Source organism: Nannospalax galili, unplaced genomic scaffold (genome assembly GCF_000622305.1).
Source record: "Nannospalax galili isolate Female #2095 unplaced genomic scaffold, S.galili_v1.0 scaffold54, whole genome shotgun sequence".
NCBI classification, from domain to species: Eukaryota; Metazoa; Chordata; class Mammalia; order Rodentia; family Spalacidae; genus Nannospalax; species Nannospalax galili.
In genome coordinates, this window is record NW_008341028.1 from 12,673,978 (window position 1) to 12,694,707 (window position 20,730).

The window sequence follows — 20,730 nt, forward strand, 5'->3', positions numbered from 1 at the left end:
GGAGGCAGGATTTTCAGTTTCAGTGGGTTCACTGGATAGGGTTATTTACTTGGTGGACAGCTTAGGCCTATGCCTTAGGAGACTTGTATTAGAACATGCTAGTCATTTTCTTTTTGAGATGAGAATCTTGCCAGGTTGTCCAGGCTGGTCTTAAAATCCTGTGCTCAAGTGATCCTCCTGCCTTAGCCCCCGGAAGACAAGCTGGACTAGAAATGTACACTTCAGTTTCCAGTTATAATGTACAGTTAAGAAGGGCTTGTAAAAGCAATGAATTAGGTTTCTGTGGGGATGGACCTTTAAGAGTTGTACGCCCATTTTCAAAAAATTCAGGAACTACAAAACAAAGTAAAATATAGGTAAGATGGTAACCCTAAAGTACAAAGAAGATAATGAAAAACAATGGCCAGTCCAGAGCAGGCTTTGGAAATCAGCAACTGTAGAATTTAAAATCCTATCCTTGAAAAGCTGATTTTTAAAAATGCTTTGTGGTATCTTCTATGCTCATATCTCTAATTTTATTATTATTATTATTATTATTATTATTATTATTATTATTATTATTATTATTATTTTTGGTCTTTTTGAGCAGGGTCTCCCTGTAGCCCCAGCTGTCCTGCAACTCACTATGTAGACCAGGCTGGCCTTGAACTTACAGAGATCCACCTGCCTCTGCCTCCTGAGTGCTGGGATTAAAGGCGTGAGCCACCACTCCTGGCCTCTAATTTTCTTTATTAATACTGCATAAATATTTGGAAATGTTCAACATGTCTCAACTATGCTTGGAATTAACTAAATGTTATGGGTACATGGAACATACCCTGAAAGGCCAAAAGCCTCCTTTGTAAGACAAAATCCAAATTCTCTAAGATTAGCAACTGTTCATGGCAGTGGTTTCAGAACACCTACCTGTTTCAGTGAGTGCCAGCTTCTCCCTATTGAGATTCCCACTGCAAACCTTGCAACCCTCATCCCCACCCCTTAGACTAAGTAAGCACTATCTCAGTGAATTATAACCACAGCCCTAGGCTAGCCTTTTTCTAAGGACTTCAAATTGGAAACCAACTTAACTTCCTGCACTTGCTAATAATCCCCTCACCTCACTTATCCCAAAAAGCAGACAGAAGAAAAAGAATAGGGGCCAGCCTCTGAGACACAGAGCAAGGTGACTGACAGGGCTGGTTTTGTGCAGAAAGCAGTTGTTCTTAAGGATAGAAAAATCAAAGCTACTCTGGCATCAAAGGCCATTTTAAGTCTTGACTAACAGTCATTAGTCATATTCTGTCTCATCTGCATAACTGATAAATTTCCCTTTATTGAACTTTTAAATTAAAAATACTGACGGATCTATAGAATACAAAACACACACCAGCTTTTGCTCCACAAAATACAAATAGTACCAACTCTCAGGATATTCCAATCCCACATCACAACCCCTATATGGGCCTTGCAGTAGGTGATGGGCCAAGGCTAGTCAGACCACAGTGATCATATCCAGTCCACAGCACCTTCCATTTTATTGTTTTATTTACAAACAGGGTGAAGTCAACTGGGCAAATCAGGGGTGGGAGTCTGTCAGGGCCATCCGAGTGTGGAGTGGTTCCTGGGTCAATCTCCACCATGAAGGCCGCCTTTTCTATCCTTTTCCTGCCCCTTGGTAAAGGCCCCTTGTTCCTCAGGGCAGCCTCACCTGCTGCTCCTGAGCCCTTTTATGAGGGCAGATGGATCCTGGGGGAACAGGGTGGTACGAGGGCTGGGGCCCCCTCAGTTTGTGTAAACCTGAGTTCCGATCACACGCATGATTTCCTTCTGTATCTTGGGGTCCTGAGTATTAATGTTGGCATCGCCCACCTGACCATCCTCATATCTGCCAAAGACAGGGTAAGTGTGAGCATAAGAGGAAGAATAAACCAGAATATCAAACAGTGGAATTGTATTTCAAGATGTGACCATCTCATCCCCAAAGTCAAAGCTTTTGGACACTACTCTACAGGATGAAAGAGATTTAGTTCACTAGGTTTCCTCTAAACAGACCCCACTGGTATCTTATCATCCCCAAAGGAAAAGTCCCAATGCCAGCCATTAAACAGCAAAGGCCAGGTCTCCAACAACAAAAATAGACATCTTCAGTAGTCACACACCATACCATAACCACCCTCATACCCCAAGAACTTCCAAGGGTTTCTATTAAACTTACACAAAGAAGAACCTTGTGCAGACATGGTCGGATACAGGGCACACCCAAATGTTCCCATGTTTCTGGAGGTCCTTAGATGTGATCACTGGGAGGAGAAGGGCCAGAAGTCACAGATACAATGCTTAAGACACAGTCTGGGCAGGGGAACGAAGATATGATCCTTCAACATAACTTTTGGCTGGATAACATGCCAATAAAGGTTGGGGGTCCCAAGAAGAATTGAGTGAGTTACATACCTTCACAAAGTGCTATACAGTTTAGATTCCGACTCTGCAGGAACCTTGACTGAATGGATCTGGTCTGAAAAATAAGGAAGCAAAGGAGAGCAGAGCAAGGTAAAATGTTAGGGCTTTCTCTAAAGAGGCTTGTTAGCTACAAATGACAGGAATAGGAATTGGGTATCAGGAGCTACCAACTACCCTCTAAGTCTACCTATACATAATCAGCCTGATGGGCCAACGAATAGCTTCCATGTTTACATTTTCATCTAAATTCAGCCTTTGCTTTCATACTTATCACAGAGACAAAACTCCAGCAGTGTGATCATCTTATGACGTAACTGATACCTTTATATGACCTACAGTTCCACTGTTTCTCCATCCATCTTTGTAGTCAAAGCCAGCCTCCAGAAGGATCTTAACTCAGGGTGGGGCCAACAAAAATATACCTGGGGGATGGTATTCATCCTGTTATATCTCTGGACCAGCTCATCCTTGGAAGGCATCCTGTGCTGTCCTTTTCCCATTCCTGTCATGGAACAATAAAATCAATTCATCTGTTCATTTCTTAAAATATTCAAGTACTTACTATGTACCATATATCAGCTAGAGAGACTTGGCAATATACTGGTGAATAAAACAAGATATTTGCCTACACCAAATTTAGTCTGGTGGAGATTACAGGCAAGGAACAAGTCATTACAACACAGTATGGTAAGGGTTGTGATAGGGAGATTACAGAGCACTCTGTGAACCACAGACAGGAACTAGCCTAGCCCCAGAGGTCTGAAGATGTCCTGATGCACCAAGACTCAGAACCTCAGGATTAGGAAGAGTTAGTGGAAAAGCCTGAGGACAGATAGCCATATAACTTAATTTGCATCGAGTATAATGAACGGCAAAAGAATGGCAAGAAATTATGCAGAAGATGTAAAAGAGGGTCAGATCAAGCAGGCTTCACAGGCTGTTAAAGCAACAGTTTATCCTAAGAACATCAGGGGACTACTAAAGGCTCTAGCATAGGGAAGTAACACATGACACAAGCCAGGAAAGAGGGGCTCAGGAAGGAGGACACCAACATCTCAGAGTCAAATGACAAGACAAGAGACATGAGTAGAAAGCAAGCAAGCAGAGGAAGTTCAAGATGCTATAGTTTTGAAGTATCATTGAAAGACAGACCATTTACTCAGGAAAAAGGAGAAAGCAGAGCCATTCCATAATGAGTAATTCTCCACAAGTAATCACAATGGTAACTACCTTAAGGAATCCTACCATTAGAATCTTCCCAGACTCCAGAAAAAAAAAATTTTCCTTCTAGTTTCTACATTATCTAAGTGCATAAGCTCTTTACCATTCTTAACCTATAATGGAGAGGTCTTGTTTGCATAAACTGAAGTAAGGATTTTTTTTAGATATGAAATAGTACCAATGTGTCCCTACTCCCAATTCTTTCAGGCCTGAGGACAGGACTACAGTCTCTGTGTTCAGGATTATCCTAAACCCAGTCTTATCACTTTAGGATAAGAGAGAATGTGTGTGTGTATATGACTGAGAGAGATGGATAAACATGAAAATGATGTATCATTACAGTCTATAAGCAGGACTCCAATCTCACCATTATACTCCAGAACCTTCTATTATAACTCCACTCTACTTCAATTCTTCATTTTGTCATTGGAAAATTTTTAATGTTTTCACTTAATTTTTTGAGTATGAATGTTTTGCCAGCATGTACTTTAAGAGCACCCGTGTTGTGCAATGGCCATGGGGATCAGAAGAGAGCATCAGATCTCTAGGAACTGAAGTTACAGTTGTTAGCTACCATGTGAGTGCTAACAACTTGGGTCCTCTTAAAGAACAGCCAATGCTCTTAACCACTGAGCCATCTCTCCAGCCCCTAATATTTTATTCATCACTATTATGATGTAGGTCTAAATGCAGACGTGCAGGCACACGTGGTACAGTGTGCACATGGAGATCAGAGGACAACTTTCAAGAGTTGGTTCTCTTCTTCTACTCAGGGTTTCAGGCATTGAACTCAGATCAGGCTTAGCAAGCACTTTAACCCACTGAGCCATCTCAACAGCTAATTCTTGGTTTTGTGATAGCCATGATGTGGAGGTGGGAGGTGGGAGTAATTGAACTGAAATTGTTCACTAAGCAGGCTGCCAACTCACCATGCACTCATACTGAAGTCTCATGATTCATGGTCTAAGCAAAACTCAGTTGAACTGACAATTCTTTCCTTCTGCAGGACAAACATTAATCAGTCTTCTATTTCTACCTTCCCCATTTTCCTTAATAAGGCTGAGCTCTGCATCCAAAGATTGTGATCTCAGCTCAGATAGTTCAATGAAAAAATCCCAAGAAATTCCCATTTAGGTTTTACTTAAGAGAAGCAATTGGGAGGATGAGAAAGAACAATTTGACTTCTGTGATGAGTCTTGGAGGTGGCACTTATAACCTAACCAAAATCTTGTCCTATCTCATTCCTGTTGCACTGTTCTATTCATACTGACCCAGTGACTTTTCTATTCCTGTCCTGCAGCTAGACTCTGAGAGCTTGGTGGTTAGAATAATCTCTTGATACTTTGTGTCCAGAATTAATCCCTAAACAGGACTAAACAAATTTACCAATGCCATTCATTGTCCCTCATTTTTTCTGGCACATATGGCCAAGTTATCAGCAGGTCCATTGGTCAGATCAATGATCTACTGTTCATACTGATCCCCACTCAGAAAACACACCCAATGCCGCCAACCCAAGGGTACCTCCGCTTGTCAGTCCAATCTAATGATTGAAACAATGGCCTAGAAGTTAGGAGATGTAGATTCCAGTCCTATCTCTGCTACTCATAGCTGTGTGAAGAATAATTTAGCTTTTCTGTGTATCAGCTTCCCTATCTAAATAAGGAACTGGACTAGAAGATCAGTAACTCCAATAGTAAACTCCTATTAAAATCCTATTCTTAGGCCAGGTGGTGGTGTATGCATTTAAACCTAGCACTCGGGAGGCAGAGGCAGGTGGATCTCTGGGTCTATATAGGAAGTTCCAGGCCAGTCACAGCTATGGTAAGACCCTGTCTCAAAAAAAAAAACAAAAACAAAAACAAAAACCCAAAACCAAAACCAAAATTCTATGGTAGTCTGGATCTGTAATACTGATAATTCTAACAGTAAAAACTTATGATAATTTAAAGAGGTCAGTGTGGTATGTTTTTATGCAATCAGTAAATTGTTAAGGCAGACACAGCCTTTAAAAATTACCTATTCCATCTGGCAATTAAAGGTATTCAGGCACTGTTTAAAAAAAAAAAAAAAAAAGTTCCAGGTCAGCTAGGGCTATAGGGAGACCCTGTCTCAGATTAAAAAAGGAGGTGGTACACACCTTTAATCCCAGCACTCAGGAGGCAGAGGCAGAGGCAGGCAGATCTCTGTGAGTTCAAGGCCAGCCTGGTCTACATAGTGAGTTCCAGGACAGCTGGGGCTACAGGGAGACCCTGTCTCAAAGACCAAAAAAAAAAAGGAGGTGGGGTAGAGATGGCTCAGTGGTTAAGAATACTGCTCTGGCAGAGGACCCAGGGTTGATTCCCAGCACCCATATGACAGCTAACAACCATCTCTAACTCCAGTTTCAGAGAATCTGATACCCTCTTCTGACTTCCATGGGCACTGCACAGCATAGGTAGGTACACTGACATACATGCAGGAAATACACTCATACACAAAAATGAAATTTTTTTTTTAAAAGTCTAGTAGGGGTAAAAAGGGAAAGAGGAGAATCTGATTACTTGGAGAATAATAAGAGTTCAATCAGAGGTTTCTCAGGCTGGAACAAAGATAAAAAAGGAGGAGCCATGATGAAGCCAAAAGATTATCTCAACCCCACCTCCCACTTTGGATCCAAAACACAATGTAGGATTCATTCACACATTCAGTATGTGTTGGGCACTTACCTATGTAAGCCAATCATGTTTACTTTAAGGCATTTTAACTCTAAGTGACTTATTTATTTAAGAATAACCGCTACCCTGAAACTTAAGTTACATTTATTTTGCAGTTTTGGGAATTAAATCTAGAGCCTAATACATGTTAGGCAAGTGTTCTAGCCCAGAGTTATTATTCCTTTGTATTTTATTTTTATGTTCTTTTATCACAGTACTTTTGTGTTCAATTTTGTCTACCTTTGCAATATAAAAATGCATACTACATGTAGCCTTCTGGGGTTTTGCCTATTTTTTAGTTTATTTTGTGTTTGAGCGTGAGTGTGTGCAAGACACTGTGTGAAGGCCAGAAGACAACTTTTAGGAGTCAGTTCTCACCTCCACTTTGTGATGGCAGTTCCTCTTGTTTCCGCTATAGTTGGCCCTCAAGCTCTCTGGCAACTCTCCTGTTTCCACTACCCATCTCTCCATGGGAATCCTGGGATTATAGATGTGTGCCACCGAATGCAATTTTGTTGTTTTTGTTTTGGTATTTTTTTGGTTTTTTTGAGATAGGATATCCCTGTAGCCCCACCTACCTCTACCTCCTGAGTGCTCGGATTAAAGGAGTGCACCACTATGCCTGGCCTCAGAATGTAACTTTTTTTTTTTTGGTCTTTTTTGAGACAAGGTCTCCCTGTAGCCCCAGCTGGCCTGGAAGTCACTATGTAGACCAGGCTGGCCTTGAACTCAGAGATCTGCCTGCTTCTGCCTCTCCAGTGCTGGGAGCAAAGGCGTGCACCACCATGCCTGGCAAACGCAGCTTTTTAAAATGTGGGTTCCAGATATCAAACTTGGGTCACCAGACTTGTGGGACCTGAACTTTTACCTACTGAGCCAAAACCTGACTTGCCTATTTTTGAATCCATATTACTAAGATTTTCTATGTTGTTAGATGCTGTTGATGTCATTCACTTTCATTGCTAAATACTTACCCAGTATGACTATGTAAAAATATATTTGTTGGTTATTCTGATGAGCATCTGAGCAGTGTGCAAGATCTGCTGATGCAGCAACAATCTTGCTATTTGTATTCCTGTACATGTCTGTGAGTTTGCATACAGAGGAATGAAAATGCTGGGTCAGAGATAGACTCTGTTGCTTTATAACATCACATTGTTTTCCAGGGCCAGATAGATGGTTCAGTGGGTAAACTGCTTACTGTCAAGCATGATGACCTGAGTTGGATCCCTGGAATTCACATGGTGGAAGGAGATAAATGACTCACCAAAGTTGTCCTCTGACAGCTACAAAAACACTATGGCATCCACATGCATCCCCCCCCCACATACACAATGAATGTAAAAAATTAGTTTTCCAAAATGGTTGTACCATTTATATACCTATAGATGATAAAAGATAACCTGATGACTTTTACAACCATTGGTAAAACCAGAGGTGGTTACTTTTTTTTTTTTTTTCGGTCTTTTTGAGACAGGGTCTCCCTATAGCCCCAGCTGTCCTGGAACTCACTATGTAGACCAGGCTGGCCTTGAACTCACAGGGACCCGCCTGCCTCTGCCTCCCGAGTGCTGGGATTAAAGGAGTGCGCCACCACGCCCGGCCAGATTTGTCAATCCACATAGATACTGTTCTAGTTTGTTCTTCATTGCTGTGACAAAATACTCTGACTACTCCCAACTTGGGGAGGAAAGGGTTTATTTAGCTTACATATCCCAGGTCACAGTTCATCCAGGAGCCCAAGGTAGGAACTCAGGGCAGGAACATGGAGGCAGGAGCTGGAGCACAGACCATGGAGGAATGCTGTGTTCTGGGTTGCGCCCCTGGCCCCTGTTCAGCCTGCTTTCTTATGCAACACAGGCCCACCTGCCCAGGGGTGGTGCCACCCACAGTGGCGGGTGCTCCCACATCACTCATCAAGAAGATGCCCCTCAGACATGGCCACAGGCCAGTCCAATAGAGGCAATTCCCCAATTGAGGCTCCCTCAACCCAGTTGTGTCAAGTTGACACTAAAGCTATCCAGCACAGATACTAAATAACCAGTCAGTCATGTTGGTCTTGATTTTAATTCCCTCTAGAGGTTAAGCAACTTTCTCTATTTAGGGGTCACTTCTTTTCAGTGACATGCCCATTTATATAATTTGCTTGGTATTTCAACAGGGTTATTTATAATTTTTTTTTTGGTCTTTTTGAGACAGGGTCTCCCTGTAGCCCCAGCTGTCCTGGAACTCACTATGTACATGAGGCTGGCCTTGAACTCACTGAGATCCGCCTATCTCTGCCTCCCAAGCGCTGGGATTAAAAGTGTGTGCCACCATGTCCGGCTTATAACTTTTAAAAATATTTTATTATTATTTTATGTGTATGAGTGTATTGCCTGCATGTATGTAAGTGCAACCGTGTCATGCAATGCTGCAGAGATCAGAAGAGGGCTTCGGATTCCCCTGGAACTGGAGATAAGGATGGTTCGTAGCTGCCATATGGGTGCTGGGAATCGAACCAGGGTCCTCTGCAAAAGCAGGCAGTGCTCTTAACTGCTGAGCCATCTCCCCAGCCCCCTTAACAGGCTTATTTATAATTTTTTATAGCCCTTGGGATTGAGTCCAGGGCTTGGTGCATGTTCTACCACTGAGCTATATTCCTAGTCATTCTTTGAAATTTTGAGATTTCTTCCTAAGTTGCCTATGCTACCCTTGAACTCGCTATAAAGTCCAGGAAGGCTGTGATCTTGTGAATCTCTTGCCTCAGCTTCCCAGATGGCTGGGATTACAAGAGTATGCCATCACACCTTGCTAAGAATCTTTATATTCTTTGTATATCATTTTATGTGCATGAGTGTTTTGGCTGCATGTAAAGTGTACCTGTGCATGCAATTCCCTCACAGGCCACAAGGTGGCATCATACCCACTAACTGGAGTTTTGTATGATTAGCCACCATATGGATGCTGAGAACCAAACCCAGGTCCTCTTCCAGAACAGCCAGTGCTCTGAAAGACTGAGCCATCTCTCCACCCCCATTTGTATATACCCTATGCCTTCTCTAAGTTTACAGCTTGTCTTTTCACCATCTTTAAGATATGTTCTGAGGCTGGGCATGGTGGTGCATGCCTTTGATCCCAGGCAGAGAGAGGTGGATTTCTAGGAGTTCAAGGCCAGCCCGGTCCACATAGTGAGTTCAGACCAGGTGGGGCTACAGGGGGACCCTGTCTGAAAAAAAAAAAAAAAAAAAGATATGTTCTGATAAATGGAGGTTTTAAGTTCCAATAAGAACTGCAAACATTTTTAAAATGCTTTACTATTGCACCTGTGGGCTAAATGCCTACAGAGGTCAGAAGAGGGCACTGGATCCCTTGAACTGTAGTTATGGATGATTGTTAGCCAAAATGTGAGAGAACCCTCTGCAAGAGCAGCCAGTGCTCTTAAGCATTGAGCCATCTCTCCATTCATGCAAAACTTTTATGATTAAATTTTCGTTTTTCCATTCTCTAGAAGAATTTATATGAGAATTTGTTCCAGGGCTGGAGTGATGGCTCAGTAGTTAAGAGCAGTGGCTATTTTTGCAGAAGATCTGGGTTCAAATCCAAGCACCAACATGGCAGCTAACAACTGTCAGTAACTCCAGTTCCAGGGCATCTGACACCCTCTTCTGACCTCTGTGGGCACTACATGACACAGGTGCACTTATACACATGCAGGCGTAACACTTGTACATACAAATATAAAAATAAATACAAAAAATTAAAATAATTTGCTCTTTGAAAGCTTAAGATTCATAACTGATAACTCATTTCATCAGCTAAGATAGCTTAACTATCAATGCTTCAAATCAAAGCCCCAAAATACTACATGAGCTTGAAGGTCTTTCAAGCTGGCCTTTCCAGGTTGGCCTTGATCTCATATAGATCTGCCTGCCTATGCCTCCTGAGTGCTGGGATTAAAGGTGTGGGTACCACACTACTCAGCTTTAATTTTTTTTTTGATTCAGGTTTCTTTTTTTTTTGGTTTTTTTTTTGAGACAAGGTCTCCCTGTAGCCCCAGCTGGCCTGGAACTCACTTTGTAGACCAGACTGGCCTCGAACTCACAGAGATTTGCCTGCCTCTGCCTCCCAAGTGCTGGGATCAAAAGTGTGTGCCACCATGCCTGGCTTTGATTCCGTTTTACTGTTACATTTTTCTAGGAGTTTTGTCTGAGAATTTCAGATTATTGGTATGATATTTACAGAGCTCACTTATCAGCTTTAAAAATTTTGGTACATCTGCAGCTATGCTGGCTTTTTTGTTCATATTTATGACCATTCTTCTTAATCTAACCAATATTTATCATTTTTTCAGTTCTTTTTTCCTCACTGCATATGTTAAGCATGCACTCTACTGCTGAGCTACACCCTAGTTTCCCCCATTTTGTTTGTTTTCGAAAACAGGGTTTCACTCTGTAGTCCAGAATGGCCTGGAACTTACTATGTAGTTCAGACTGACCTTGAACTCATGGTGGTCCTCCTGTCTGCCTCTTCAGTACTTGGAATTTACAGGAATAAGTTACCATACTCATCTTAAAATAATTCTCTTTTGGCTTTTTCAGTCCTACTCTACAGTACCTGAATTAATCAATTTCACATGCATACACAGTCTATAACTGCCCATATAGAAAATATGGTCTAAGCAGGGTATGATGGCGCATACTTTTAATCCTAGCACTCAGGAGGCAGAGGCAGGCAGATCTCTCTGAGATTAAGGTCAGCCTGGTCTTCATAGTGAGTTCCAGGCTAGTTAGGGCTACACAAAGACCCTGTCTCAAAAAGTCAATCTTGAACACATAGTAAGACCAGCATGGGCTACTTGAGACCTTGTCTCAAACAAAACAAAACAAAACAAAATGTAGTTTACAAAAAGCCTTTTTAAACTCCCTAGTTATTTATGAACACATTCCCAGGGTCTAATTCCTACAATGTATAAAACCACCATTTTTAACAATAACTGGCCTTGCCTCATAAAAAATTTAAATTTCCAATTAAAGAAAATAGAGACAGATTATGTATCCATGATTAAGGAGAGAGAGCTGACATAGACCAGGTATCTACAGTGGAAGAAGAGGAGACAGCACAGATCACATGTTCACAAATGGATGCAATATGAAAAGTTAAGGTGGCTAGAGAGTATTTCTTACCTGAGTATCCAAAGGAAATACTGGAGATGGGGCTCAGGTAGATGCCTTTGCCATAGGCTGCTCCATGCAGCTTGCAGGGAAACACCAGGATGAACATATGAGCCTGGGCCCTCCCATGGCTGTATATTAGGCATCCACAAGGCTTATACAGTCCTCAGGCCCTCCATTTATCTACTTTCTCACTCATGCAAATTAACTCTAGATACCTATTTTTGAAAATCTGACTGACTGAAAGTGGATTCAGGCTAAACTACTTGCTTATCAAATACTGGCTAGAGATACTAGCTATTAATGCCTTAGAGAGTGGGGAATGGTGGACCCACTGACTCACTGCTTCAGCACTCATACTTCTGACATGAGGACTTGATACCTTTTCAGATTCCGAAACAAAGGAACTATGGAAGAGGTAGCTAGGAAGAGGAACAAAAATGACTCCCTACAGTTTCTTTATAACAACTCTGTGAATAGCCTCAAAATGAAAATGCTCTATCATTACAATAGGTTAATTCATCACAATGGCTACAATCAGGAATTCCACATTCCTGCCTATAAGTACATTCCCATTCCCGGAACTACCAAAAAAACACAGCCCAATTACAAATGCACAACACCCATATTCATTCTCTATATACAAGTCCATCTCTCTTTTTAGGGATGCTCTGAAGACATAATAGGTATGAGGATGCTAGGCACAGCTACTCAAGTACTTTAGAGCAGACTCCCCCAAAACTGAGTGGGGCAGGGTATGGAAACAAAGGAGAAAGGGACACAGTCTCACCTGTAGTTTGGTGTAGGATGCATTGACCAGCCCATTGCGCAGGATTGAATGCCAGTTCTCAATGTGGGACCCACTGTAAGGCAGGGCAGAATACTTGTCTCCTCATGGTATAAGATTCCCAGGAGTATACTTCCAAGACTACCATTCCCACCCTCCTTACACAGGACATGCCTATAGATAGGCACATACACCTAATGGTAGAAATGCTCATGGATGTAGTCACAGGTGTGACTATGTGGTTAAACTCTGTAGCTTCATTTGTAGTACAATCCTCTCTTCTCTCATTCAGCTCATCACATCCTAAACCCTCAACTATTGGTTCAGTATTATCATTTGCCTGTTTTCATGGTATTTCAAATTCAACAAATTCATCTCAAATTTAACACTGGTTTATCACTGGTCTCAAATACGGCTTCTAGTTAAAAGATCACATTGTATTTTAAGAAAAAAGTATTAACACTCCCTCTAAGTTACCTTTACTACAATTAGACATCAATTGTAGATTTCCTTCCAAATCCTTTCCCTTCAAATTTGTTCCTGCAACTGTACCTTTTTACATGTAAATATTATTTCCATTCAACTGCATCATTAGCAGTTTAAGAAAAAGACCATGTCATATGTATCTGTTTACCCTCTACAGTACTTACAACAGTATTTAATAAATATGTGTTCGTTAGCTGGTAAACACAGGTAAAACAAGCTCATACTCCTCAAGGTCCCCCTACCCCACTCCCACCCACTGCCGGCCCGTTCACCACCCTCCTCACTGGAAGGCAAAGGTGCTTCCGTAGAGCTTCTTGGCGGTCCGGAACCGAGCCTCCTTGGCAGGAGGGCTGCTCAGCAGGAGGAACTGGTGTGAGGTGTGCATGAACTTCAGCTGCTGCCCAGGGTGGGGTGTGATCAGGAAAAGAGAATAGAAATAGAGATCAGGGAGGGAAAGGCTGGGAACAAGGAAGAAAACGGATTTGCACTAACTTTGAACAAGGGAAATATGCTTAAGACCAAAGAGCATAGTTGATAGTGTCAACTAAGCTAATCTGGGACCAATATAGTTAGCTAGCTTGGCATCCCTCCTTGTCTGAAGGACAGAGAGAGAATAATCACTTACCCTGCTGAGAGGTAGTTTGACAATGTGTGACCTGTTGCTAGAGATGATCCTGGGAAGAAGAGAAGAAAAGGACAGAATAAGGCTATTTCTCTTTCCTGAGAAAGCACCTTTCCTCTAATTCTGGGACAGCAAATAAGATTCCAAAGTTTGAATGGTGTGATTATGTGCAGGTCACAGCTAGATATTCCTTTTAAGTGGTAATGCTTAAAAGTGGTAATGTATGTAAAGTTTTGTTTTGTTTTTCTTGTAACAGGGTCTCCCTGTAGCCTCAACTAGCCTGGAACTCACTATGGAGACCAGGCTGGTCTCAATCTCAGAGAGATCCGCCTGCCTCTGTGCCTCCTGAGTGCTGGAATTAAAAGCATGTGCCACCACACCCAGTATGTGTGTGAAGATTTAAAGGGAAGCTACTGACCACAGACCAGGTAAGTATTGAGTAGAAAGAGTACATGAAGTTATCAAAAAAAAAAAAAAAAAAAAAAAAAGTGATGGGGAGATATGGGAGAAGTTGGATGGGAAGGAGTGAGCATGGATTTGATCAAAACACCTTATATGCATGTGTGAAATTCTCAATAAATTATTTTTTTTTAAAATAAAAAAACAGAAAGGAGAGCTCTAAATCAGGAATGGTTAAACTTGTACCTGGGATTTAGAATCTCAGAATGGAGGCTCAGGAGTCATCCTGCATGAATTCCAAGAAGTCTAAAGGCTCTCAGGGATGGCAAAAAATAGAAAGATACTATATAGGTTGGACAAAAATAGAAGAAACTAGAATGAACTTTCTGAGAAGTCAAGGACAAACCAACCTGTATAAAGGCTAAACACTGAGGATAGGAGAAAGCAAAGGCTTATCACTGAAGGTTCAGCAAGAGGGTACTACCTTCTACAGTGGGTTCGATTTGTTTTCGGTGCCTTCTCCATGTATTTACTTTATTGCTGTTCTTTTTAATGTTTTGTATGTATATGCAGGTATATCTGCATGCACATGTATATGTGTAGGCCAAAGGTCAAACTTGGGTATTTTTCCTTAAGTGCTGTTCACCTTGTTTTTTGAGAGAGGAGTCTCTCATTGGGACCCGAGGCTCACCAAATAGACTACTCTGGCTAGCCAGTGAACCCCCAGAATCCATCTATCTCTGCCTCTCCAGTGCTGGGATTTTAAGTGCATGCCATTATGTCTGGCTTTTTTTTTCTTTTAATGAGTGCTGGAGATGAAACTGAAGTCCTCATGTGAGCAAGCAATCACTTCACCAACGAAGCGATCTCCCCAGGCCCTCATCTATGTACTTATGATTCCTCCTAGGATGGAGGAATCTATTGCACTAGCTTCTTGGTGTCAAAGGCTGACTTAGAAGAAGGAGGCAAATCAGAAACAAAACCAGTCAGGAAAAACAGAAGAGAAGTCAGCAGAAAAAAAAAGAGGAATAGGAACAGTCAAAATCGTGCCTTGGGCTCTAGACTTTCCTTGTCAGGGAAGGCCCCGGGACTGGAAAAGAGATAACAAGCAGAGATAGATTCCCCTAAATACACAGAAAACAATGTTGAAATGAATTTTGATAAGAGAACCTCAAAACCTACTGATAGTGACTATAGTCACCAAAAAGTTAATAATGTTAAACTTTTGAAAACTGCTGGGCCAGGCATGGTGGCTCATGCCTATAATCCTAGTACTCAAGAGGCCAAGGCAGGAAGATTGTCATGAGTTTCAGGCCATCCTTGGCTATAGAGTGTAACACTACCTCAAAAATATTTTCATTTTATTTTATGTTTATGAGTGTACTGCCTGCATGTATGTAAATGCACCAGGGTGGTGCCATGACTGTGGAGGTCAGAAGGCATTGAATCCCCCTGAAACTGGAGGTATAGATGGTCGTTAACCATCATGTGGGTGCTGGGAACAGAACCTGGGTCCTCTGCAAGAGTGGCCAATGCTCATAACTGCTAAGCCATCTCTCAAAACCAGTTTTTAAAAAAGAGAGAGAAGGGTGTGGTGGTGCACCCCTGTTTGGGAGGCAGAGGCAGGCAGAGCTCTGTGAGTTCAAGGTCATCCTGGTCTACACAGTGAGTTCCAGGTCAGCTGAGGCTACAAGGAGATCCTGTTTCAAAAAGACCAAAAAAAAAAAAAAGAAAATTGTTGCTGACTTTTCACCACATATTTTTTATGCATACATTTTAAATGGCAATAAATAATTTAAAAATGAAACATTTGAGGAAACACGTAATACTTAAGGAGAACTTGAGAAATCATGTCAGAATTTGTGAGTGCTCTGTAGGATTTGAGTTATTGTCAGGGCAAGGTATGTCAACAGAATAAGAAAAAGCAATCATCCTATTTAATCCTGAGAATAATGCTGAAACTGCCTCTAAGAAGTGGAGATCCCATGCCCTGTTCCTTCCTCCTGCCCCAACACCCAGTGAAGCCTCAGCCATTCATTCTATCCATACCACTGCAGAAGAGGATGGGCCAAGGGATCCAGCTTGTCCATCTGCTTCTTGATTTCCAAATATGAGCCCTGTAAGACAACGACCATAAAGTTATCTTCTAGGAGAGGAGGAACCCCTCCCACTTTCTACAGACTACAGGGGCCCAGGGCAAGATGGTATTAAAGGCCTTTGGAAAAAAAGAGGACAACAGGGTTCCCACCCTTAAAGAATCCCAGTCAGGTTGTGACGATTCATAAATATGGAAATGACTGAAAGGATGCTTACAAGACAACGTGCAGGTGGGTCTCCCTCATTTTATGCAATTCCTACAGCCCTAAAACATTGTTTATAAATTAAAAGATAAATAAAATCAATGTCCCAGAAAGATTATGCTAAAGAATCCTGTGGCAAATCTTCACACAAAACAGAGTCCTTGTGGAAAGTAAATCATCCCTTCTAGGTATACCTTCTGTGTTAATCTGCAATGTGATATATAGGATTTGCTGAGAAGAGGCCCACCTGTAAATGTGAGTACAAATGAATGTCTATTCATGCAGAGACTGCAGACGAGGGGTGGGGAAATCTGGTGAGGGACAGCCTTGAGTCAAAGGATGGTCACTGCTCCGTGTGGCTGCCCCACCCCTAGAAGGACAGAAGATGCAGGCCCCTGGATCTAGATCCTTATCTCCAAGCCTCCCTCCTCACCCTCCCAACCTTAGACAGAGGTCTTTCCCTCACTTCTCTAAGAATGATGGAAAAACATTAAATATGAAGTACTTGTGAAGGAATTCACAGCAAACAATGGTTAAGATACCACAGGGGTGAAGAGAATAAGGGTAACAAAGCAAACAAAACAGAGAAGAACTGGGAAGGTTACAAAGAGAAACAGAAAGAAAATGTAAGAATTTGAGTAGCTTCTCTCAATCTTTACCCTAGTCCAGGAATTACAAGCAGAAAAGGGCACTTGAGCTAAGCAGGAAGCGGGCAGAATACCTGGGTCATCTCCCGGATGGACATCACACTATCCAGAGCTTTCTGAAGCCGCTCATAATTCTTCTTCTGTTGAGAGCCAATGGAAAAAAAATAGAGGAAAAAAACCAGAGGTTACAAAGATATGATGAAAAGGAAGGTTAAATGTACAAATTAAGTCTGAACTCAAGGAAGCAGTACTATGCCATGACAAGAACAGACCTTCAAGTCAGATGGGTCTAGAACTGCACTGAGCTAGACCTCTTTTACCAGCCATTTTAGAATGTTACCACCCATGTTTACAAATAATGGAGGGAGGGTTGCTTGGTTGATTTTTGCACATCTGGGTTTTTTTTTGGTGTTTTTTTTGGTGGTTCTAGACAGTGAACCCATGGCCTCACTTAGGTTAGCAAGTGCTTTACACTGAGCCTCTATTTGTGATTAAAAGTAACATTTCTGTGACCAACTTCACAGAAATGTTCCAAGGATAATAAAATGTTTAAATCTAGAGTAGTGTCCAATATATAGTACTGACAGTTTACAGTGAGGCACTGTGATATACACATGATGATTAATTTTAGAAGTCACTTGAACAGGTCAGGGGCTACCTACATATTTGGTCAAACAGGATTCCTGGTTTTGTCTGTGAGGGGGTTTTTGGTTCAGACTGACAGATGAATTCATAGACTGGGTAAAACAGAATGCCCTCTTTAATGAGGACCTGATCTAGCCCAATAAAGACCCAAACAAAACAAAACAAACTAATCTTCTCCAAGCCCAGCCCTCAAATAAAACGGCATTCCTCCTAAGTTGAGGTATCAGTCTTTTCCTGGATTTAGATTTGAATTACTAAACTGAGCTTTCTAGGGTCTAAAACCTGCTTGGCTCTCAGACAGGCACTTTAAACCACTGGGTTTCAGGCCTCCATATGACATCATACTCCACAGGCTCTCTGGGTCTCCAGCTTGCTGACTGTAGATGCTGGGACTTCTCAGTCTCAAGTATCAGGTGCCAATATTCTTTATAACAAAACCCTCCTTCTTTTGTTGGTATATACACGAATGAGAAATATTTATATCTATCCATATCATAATAGCTCTGCTTCTCTGGAGAACCACAGTAGGGTACTTTGTATAATTCTCTCATTTTAAGAAAAGACTTATTTTATGTGTGTATGCCTGAGTGTATATATGCACCAAGTGCCTGTGGAGTCCAGAAGAGGGTGTTGGATTCCTCAGGACTAGAGCTACAGGCCACTGTGACCTGCTATGTGACTGCTAGGAATAGAACCCAGGTCTTCTGGAAGAGTAGTACCTATTCCTAACCACTGAGCCATTTCTACAGTCCAATTATCTCTTTAAAAAAATCATTTATGCTGGGGGTGGTGGCGCACGCCTTTAATCCCAGCACTTGGGAGGCAGAGGCAGGAGGATCTTTGTGAGTTCAAGGCCAGCCTGGTCTACATAGTGAGTTCCAGGACAGCTGGGGCTTCAGGGAGACCCTGTCTCAGAAAGACCAAAAAAAAAAAATTTATTTCACAAAGTATAAGTGTATGTGTGTATGGGGGGGTGGTTACATGTGAGTGCAGGTACCCAAAGAGGCTGGAAGATAGGAGTCAAATTCTCTGGAGCTAGAGTTACAGGCACATGTGAACAACATGACATGGGAAGTGAACTCTGTTATGTTCTTCTGAAAGAGCAGTACACATGCTTCATCTCTGAGCCTTCTCTCAGCCTCATGACTCATTGGGGGGGGTTGTGTGTGTGTGTGTGTTTTTTTTTTTTTAAAGACAGGGTCTTTCTGTAGTCCCAGCTGGCCTGGAACTTGCTATGTAGACCAGGCTGGCCATAACTTGCAAAGACCTGCCTGCCTCTGCCTGCCATCATTCATTTTTCTAACAATCCACAAAGTAAGTACTACCCCCCTTTACAGGTAGGGTAGTTGAAATTGAGAAAGGGTAAGTGACTTCCTGAACATCATTCAACTAGGGAAAAGAACCTCAGATGGCATCTAGCTCTTGCTGGCTCCCACCAAGTTTATATCCTTTCACTGGTTTTAGTTTTGTTTCGTTTTTTCAGACATGATCTCATTCTATTGCCCAAGCTAGCAAAAAATTCACTATGTACTCCAGGCTAGTCTCAAACACATAGCAATTCTGCCTCTGTCTTTCAAGGTTGGGACTGCAGGTATAAGCCACATTTGGACCAAGCCTATATTCTTTCCATCATGATGTAACAGATATTAATTTTTCTCCCCTTCTTCTGGCAAATCCAGCTATTCAGTCACTAAAATAGGTAAGTACTAGAGTTTTGCCTAAGAAATAAGTATTCCATTTTTTATGGCCATTATTTGAAGCTGTGTGTCTACTGGAATGAAAACCCAATCTTCCACCATCTCTTTCTATTTCTGTTCCTTAGCTCCGACTTTCTTTCCAAGCAACTATACCTTAGGGTTAAAGGCCAGAGTCTTGGGATCAGTAGGGTCCACCACAGAGGGGTAAGGTTCGAAGATGATGCTTTTTCTAGGGGACTCCAAAGCTGCCCTACACATAGCCACTAGCAGATCCACCACCTTAGGGGAAAGGAAAGAAAGTAGCAGAATTGAATGACTGCTCAGTCCTGGGAATCACATGGTCTCCAGCTGGCCTGGAACTTGCTCTGTAGACCAGGCTGGCCTTGAACTCACAGAGCCTGCCTCAGCCTCCCAAGTGCTGGGATTAAAGGCATGTCCACCACCTGGATTTTTTTTTTTAAAGCAAATGCATGCATGCCTTTTTAATTAGAAATACAAGATTATAAAATTTCACATACTAGCAAAGTGATTAACAAAAGACAAATGCTCCCAAACAAATTTGCTTGCCCATAGTAAACTACTGATTGAATTTGATATAAATATTCTCAGACATTTTGCTATTCAAATGTTTATTTTTTCTTTCTTGGGCATAGGGGGTTAAGAAATAAACCCAGGGCCTCATGTATGCTAAGCATGTATAACTCCTAAACTCAAATAGTCCTCCTGGCTTCAGACTCTCAAGCAGCTGGAGGCTAAAGGCACAGGCTACCATGAACCTGATTTCACACTGATTTTGGAAATAAAGGTGTCATTGACAACTTTATGTTCAAAAATAATATTTGTTCAGTATTTTCACTGGAAGGCTAGTCTACAATTTAACTAAAGTTGTTACAGTTAGGATTATATAAATTTTTTGCCTTACACTTGTCTTTTTGAGACCTTGAATTTGCACAGATCTGCCTGCCTCTGCCTCCTGAGTGCTGGGATTAAAGGCCTGTGCCACCACACCCAGCAATTTTTTTTTTTTTTTAATACAGTCTCACTGTATAGCTCTGGCTGCCCTGAACTTGTTATGTAGACCAGACTACATCAAACTCACAAACATCTGCCTGCCTCTGTCTCCTAAGTACTGAAATTAAAGGTCTGTACGACCATGCCCAACTTTATACTTTAGTGAACATCTACATATCGAACATTTCTGGAGGTTAAATTCCAAGGAGTTAAAATTGCTGGGTTCTTCTACTTTTCTTGATCCCAATTTCCCAGTGTCCTTTCCCTCTCATACCTCTGCTCCAGTAGCGACCTCTTCTGCAGCTCCAGACATGACTCCCAGTGTGTAGAAGGAGAAGACACATAATTCACGAGTACAGACAGCTGGCTAGATGGACACAGCAAGTAAACAGACAGTAGAGGTATAGGTTTTAATATTAATAAGCTGTAGGGAGATAGAGACCTGATCTTGGGCAACTGTAGGCAAGAATCTGGGGCCCTTAATGTGTATGTACATTGGGGGTAATATCAAAATAGATAAAGCTTTCCTTAAAATACTTCACTGCTAAGTTTGAGTGATGATGTCTACCTATAAAGGCTTTCCTGACCTTTTAGTATTTTGATGCTCTCTTCAAAATTTCTACAATA

General features: G+C 41.8%; 1 protein-coding gene across 9 annotated transcripts in view; it reads right to left on the reverse strand.

Annotated features, from left to right (window-relative positions):
- Window positions 1–1,490: 1,490 nt before the first annotated feature.
- The window catches only part of Parp6 (poly(ADP-ribose) polymerase family member 6), a 40,848-nt gene continuing 21,608 nt past the window's right edge, over window positions 1,491–20,730 (reverse strand). For 3 of the 9 annotated variants that reach the window (XM_029565058.1, XM_008836422.2, XM_029565057.1), the window contains 12 exons: window positions 20,378–20,470; window positions 19,246–19,371; window positions 16,825–16,890; window positions 15,853–15,920; window positions 13,408–13,456; window positions 13,067–13,179; window positions 12,300–12,372; window positions 11,522–11,591; window positions 2,862–2,941; window positions 2,431–2,494; window positions 2,195–2,279; window positions 1,491–1,864 (listed from right to left, as the gene is read on the reverse strand). In XM_029565058.1, the coding sequence (XP_029420918.1) occupies window positions 1,762–1,864; window positions 2,195–2,279; window positions 2,431–2,494; window positions 2,862–2,941; window positions 11,522–11,591; window positions 12,300–12,372; window positions 13,067–13,179; window positions 13,408–13,456; window positions 15,853–15,920; window positions 16,825–16,890; window positions 19,246–19,371; window positions 20,378–20,470 (990 nt within the window). In that variant the 3' untranslated portion in view covers window positions 1,491–1,761. The remainder of the gene's footprint in view (window positions 1,865–2,194; window positions 2,280–2,430; window positions 2,495–2,861; window positions 2,942–11,521; window positions 11,592–12,299; window positions 12,373–13,066; window positions 13,180–13,407; window positions 13,457–15,852; window positions 15,921–16,824; window positions 16,891–19,245; window positions 19,372–20,377; window positions 20,471–20,730) is intronic. The other 6 variants (XM_008836424.2, XM_017798986.2, XM_017798985.2 and 3 more) reach the window with 6 other exon arrangements.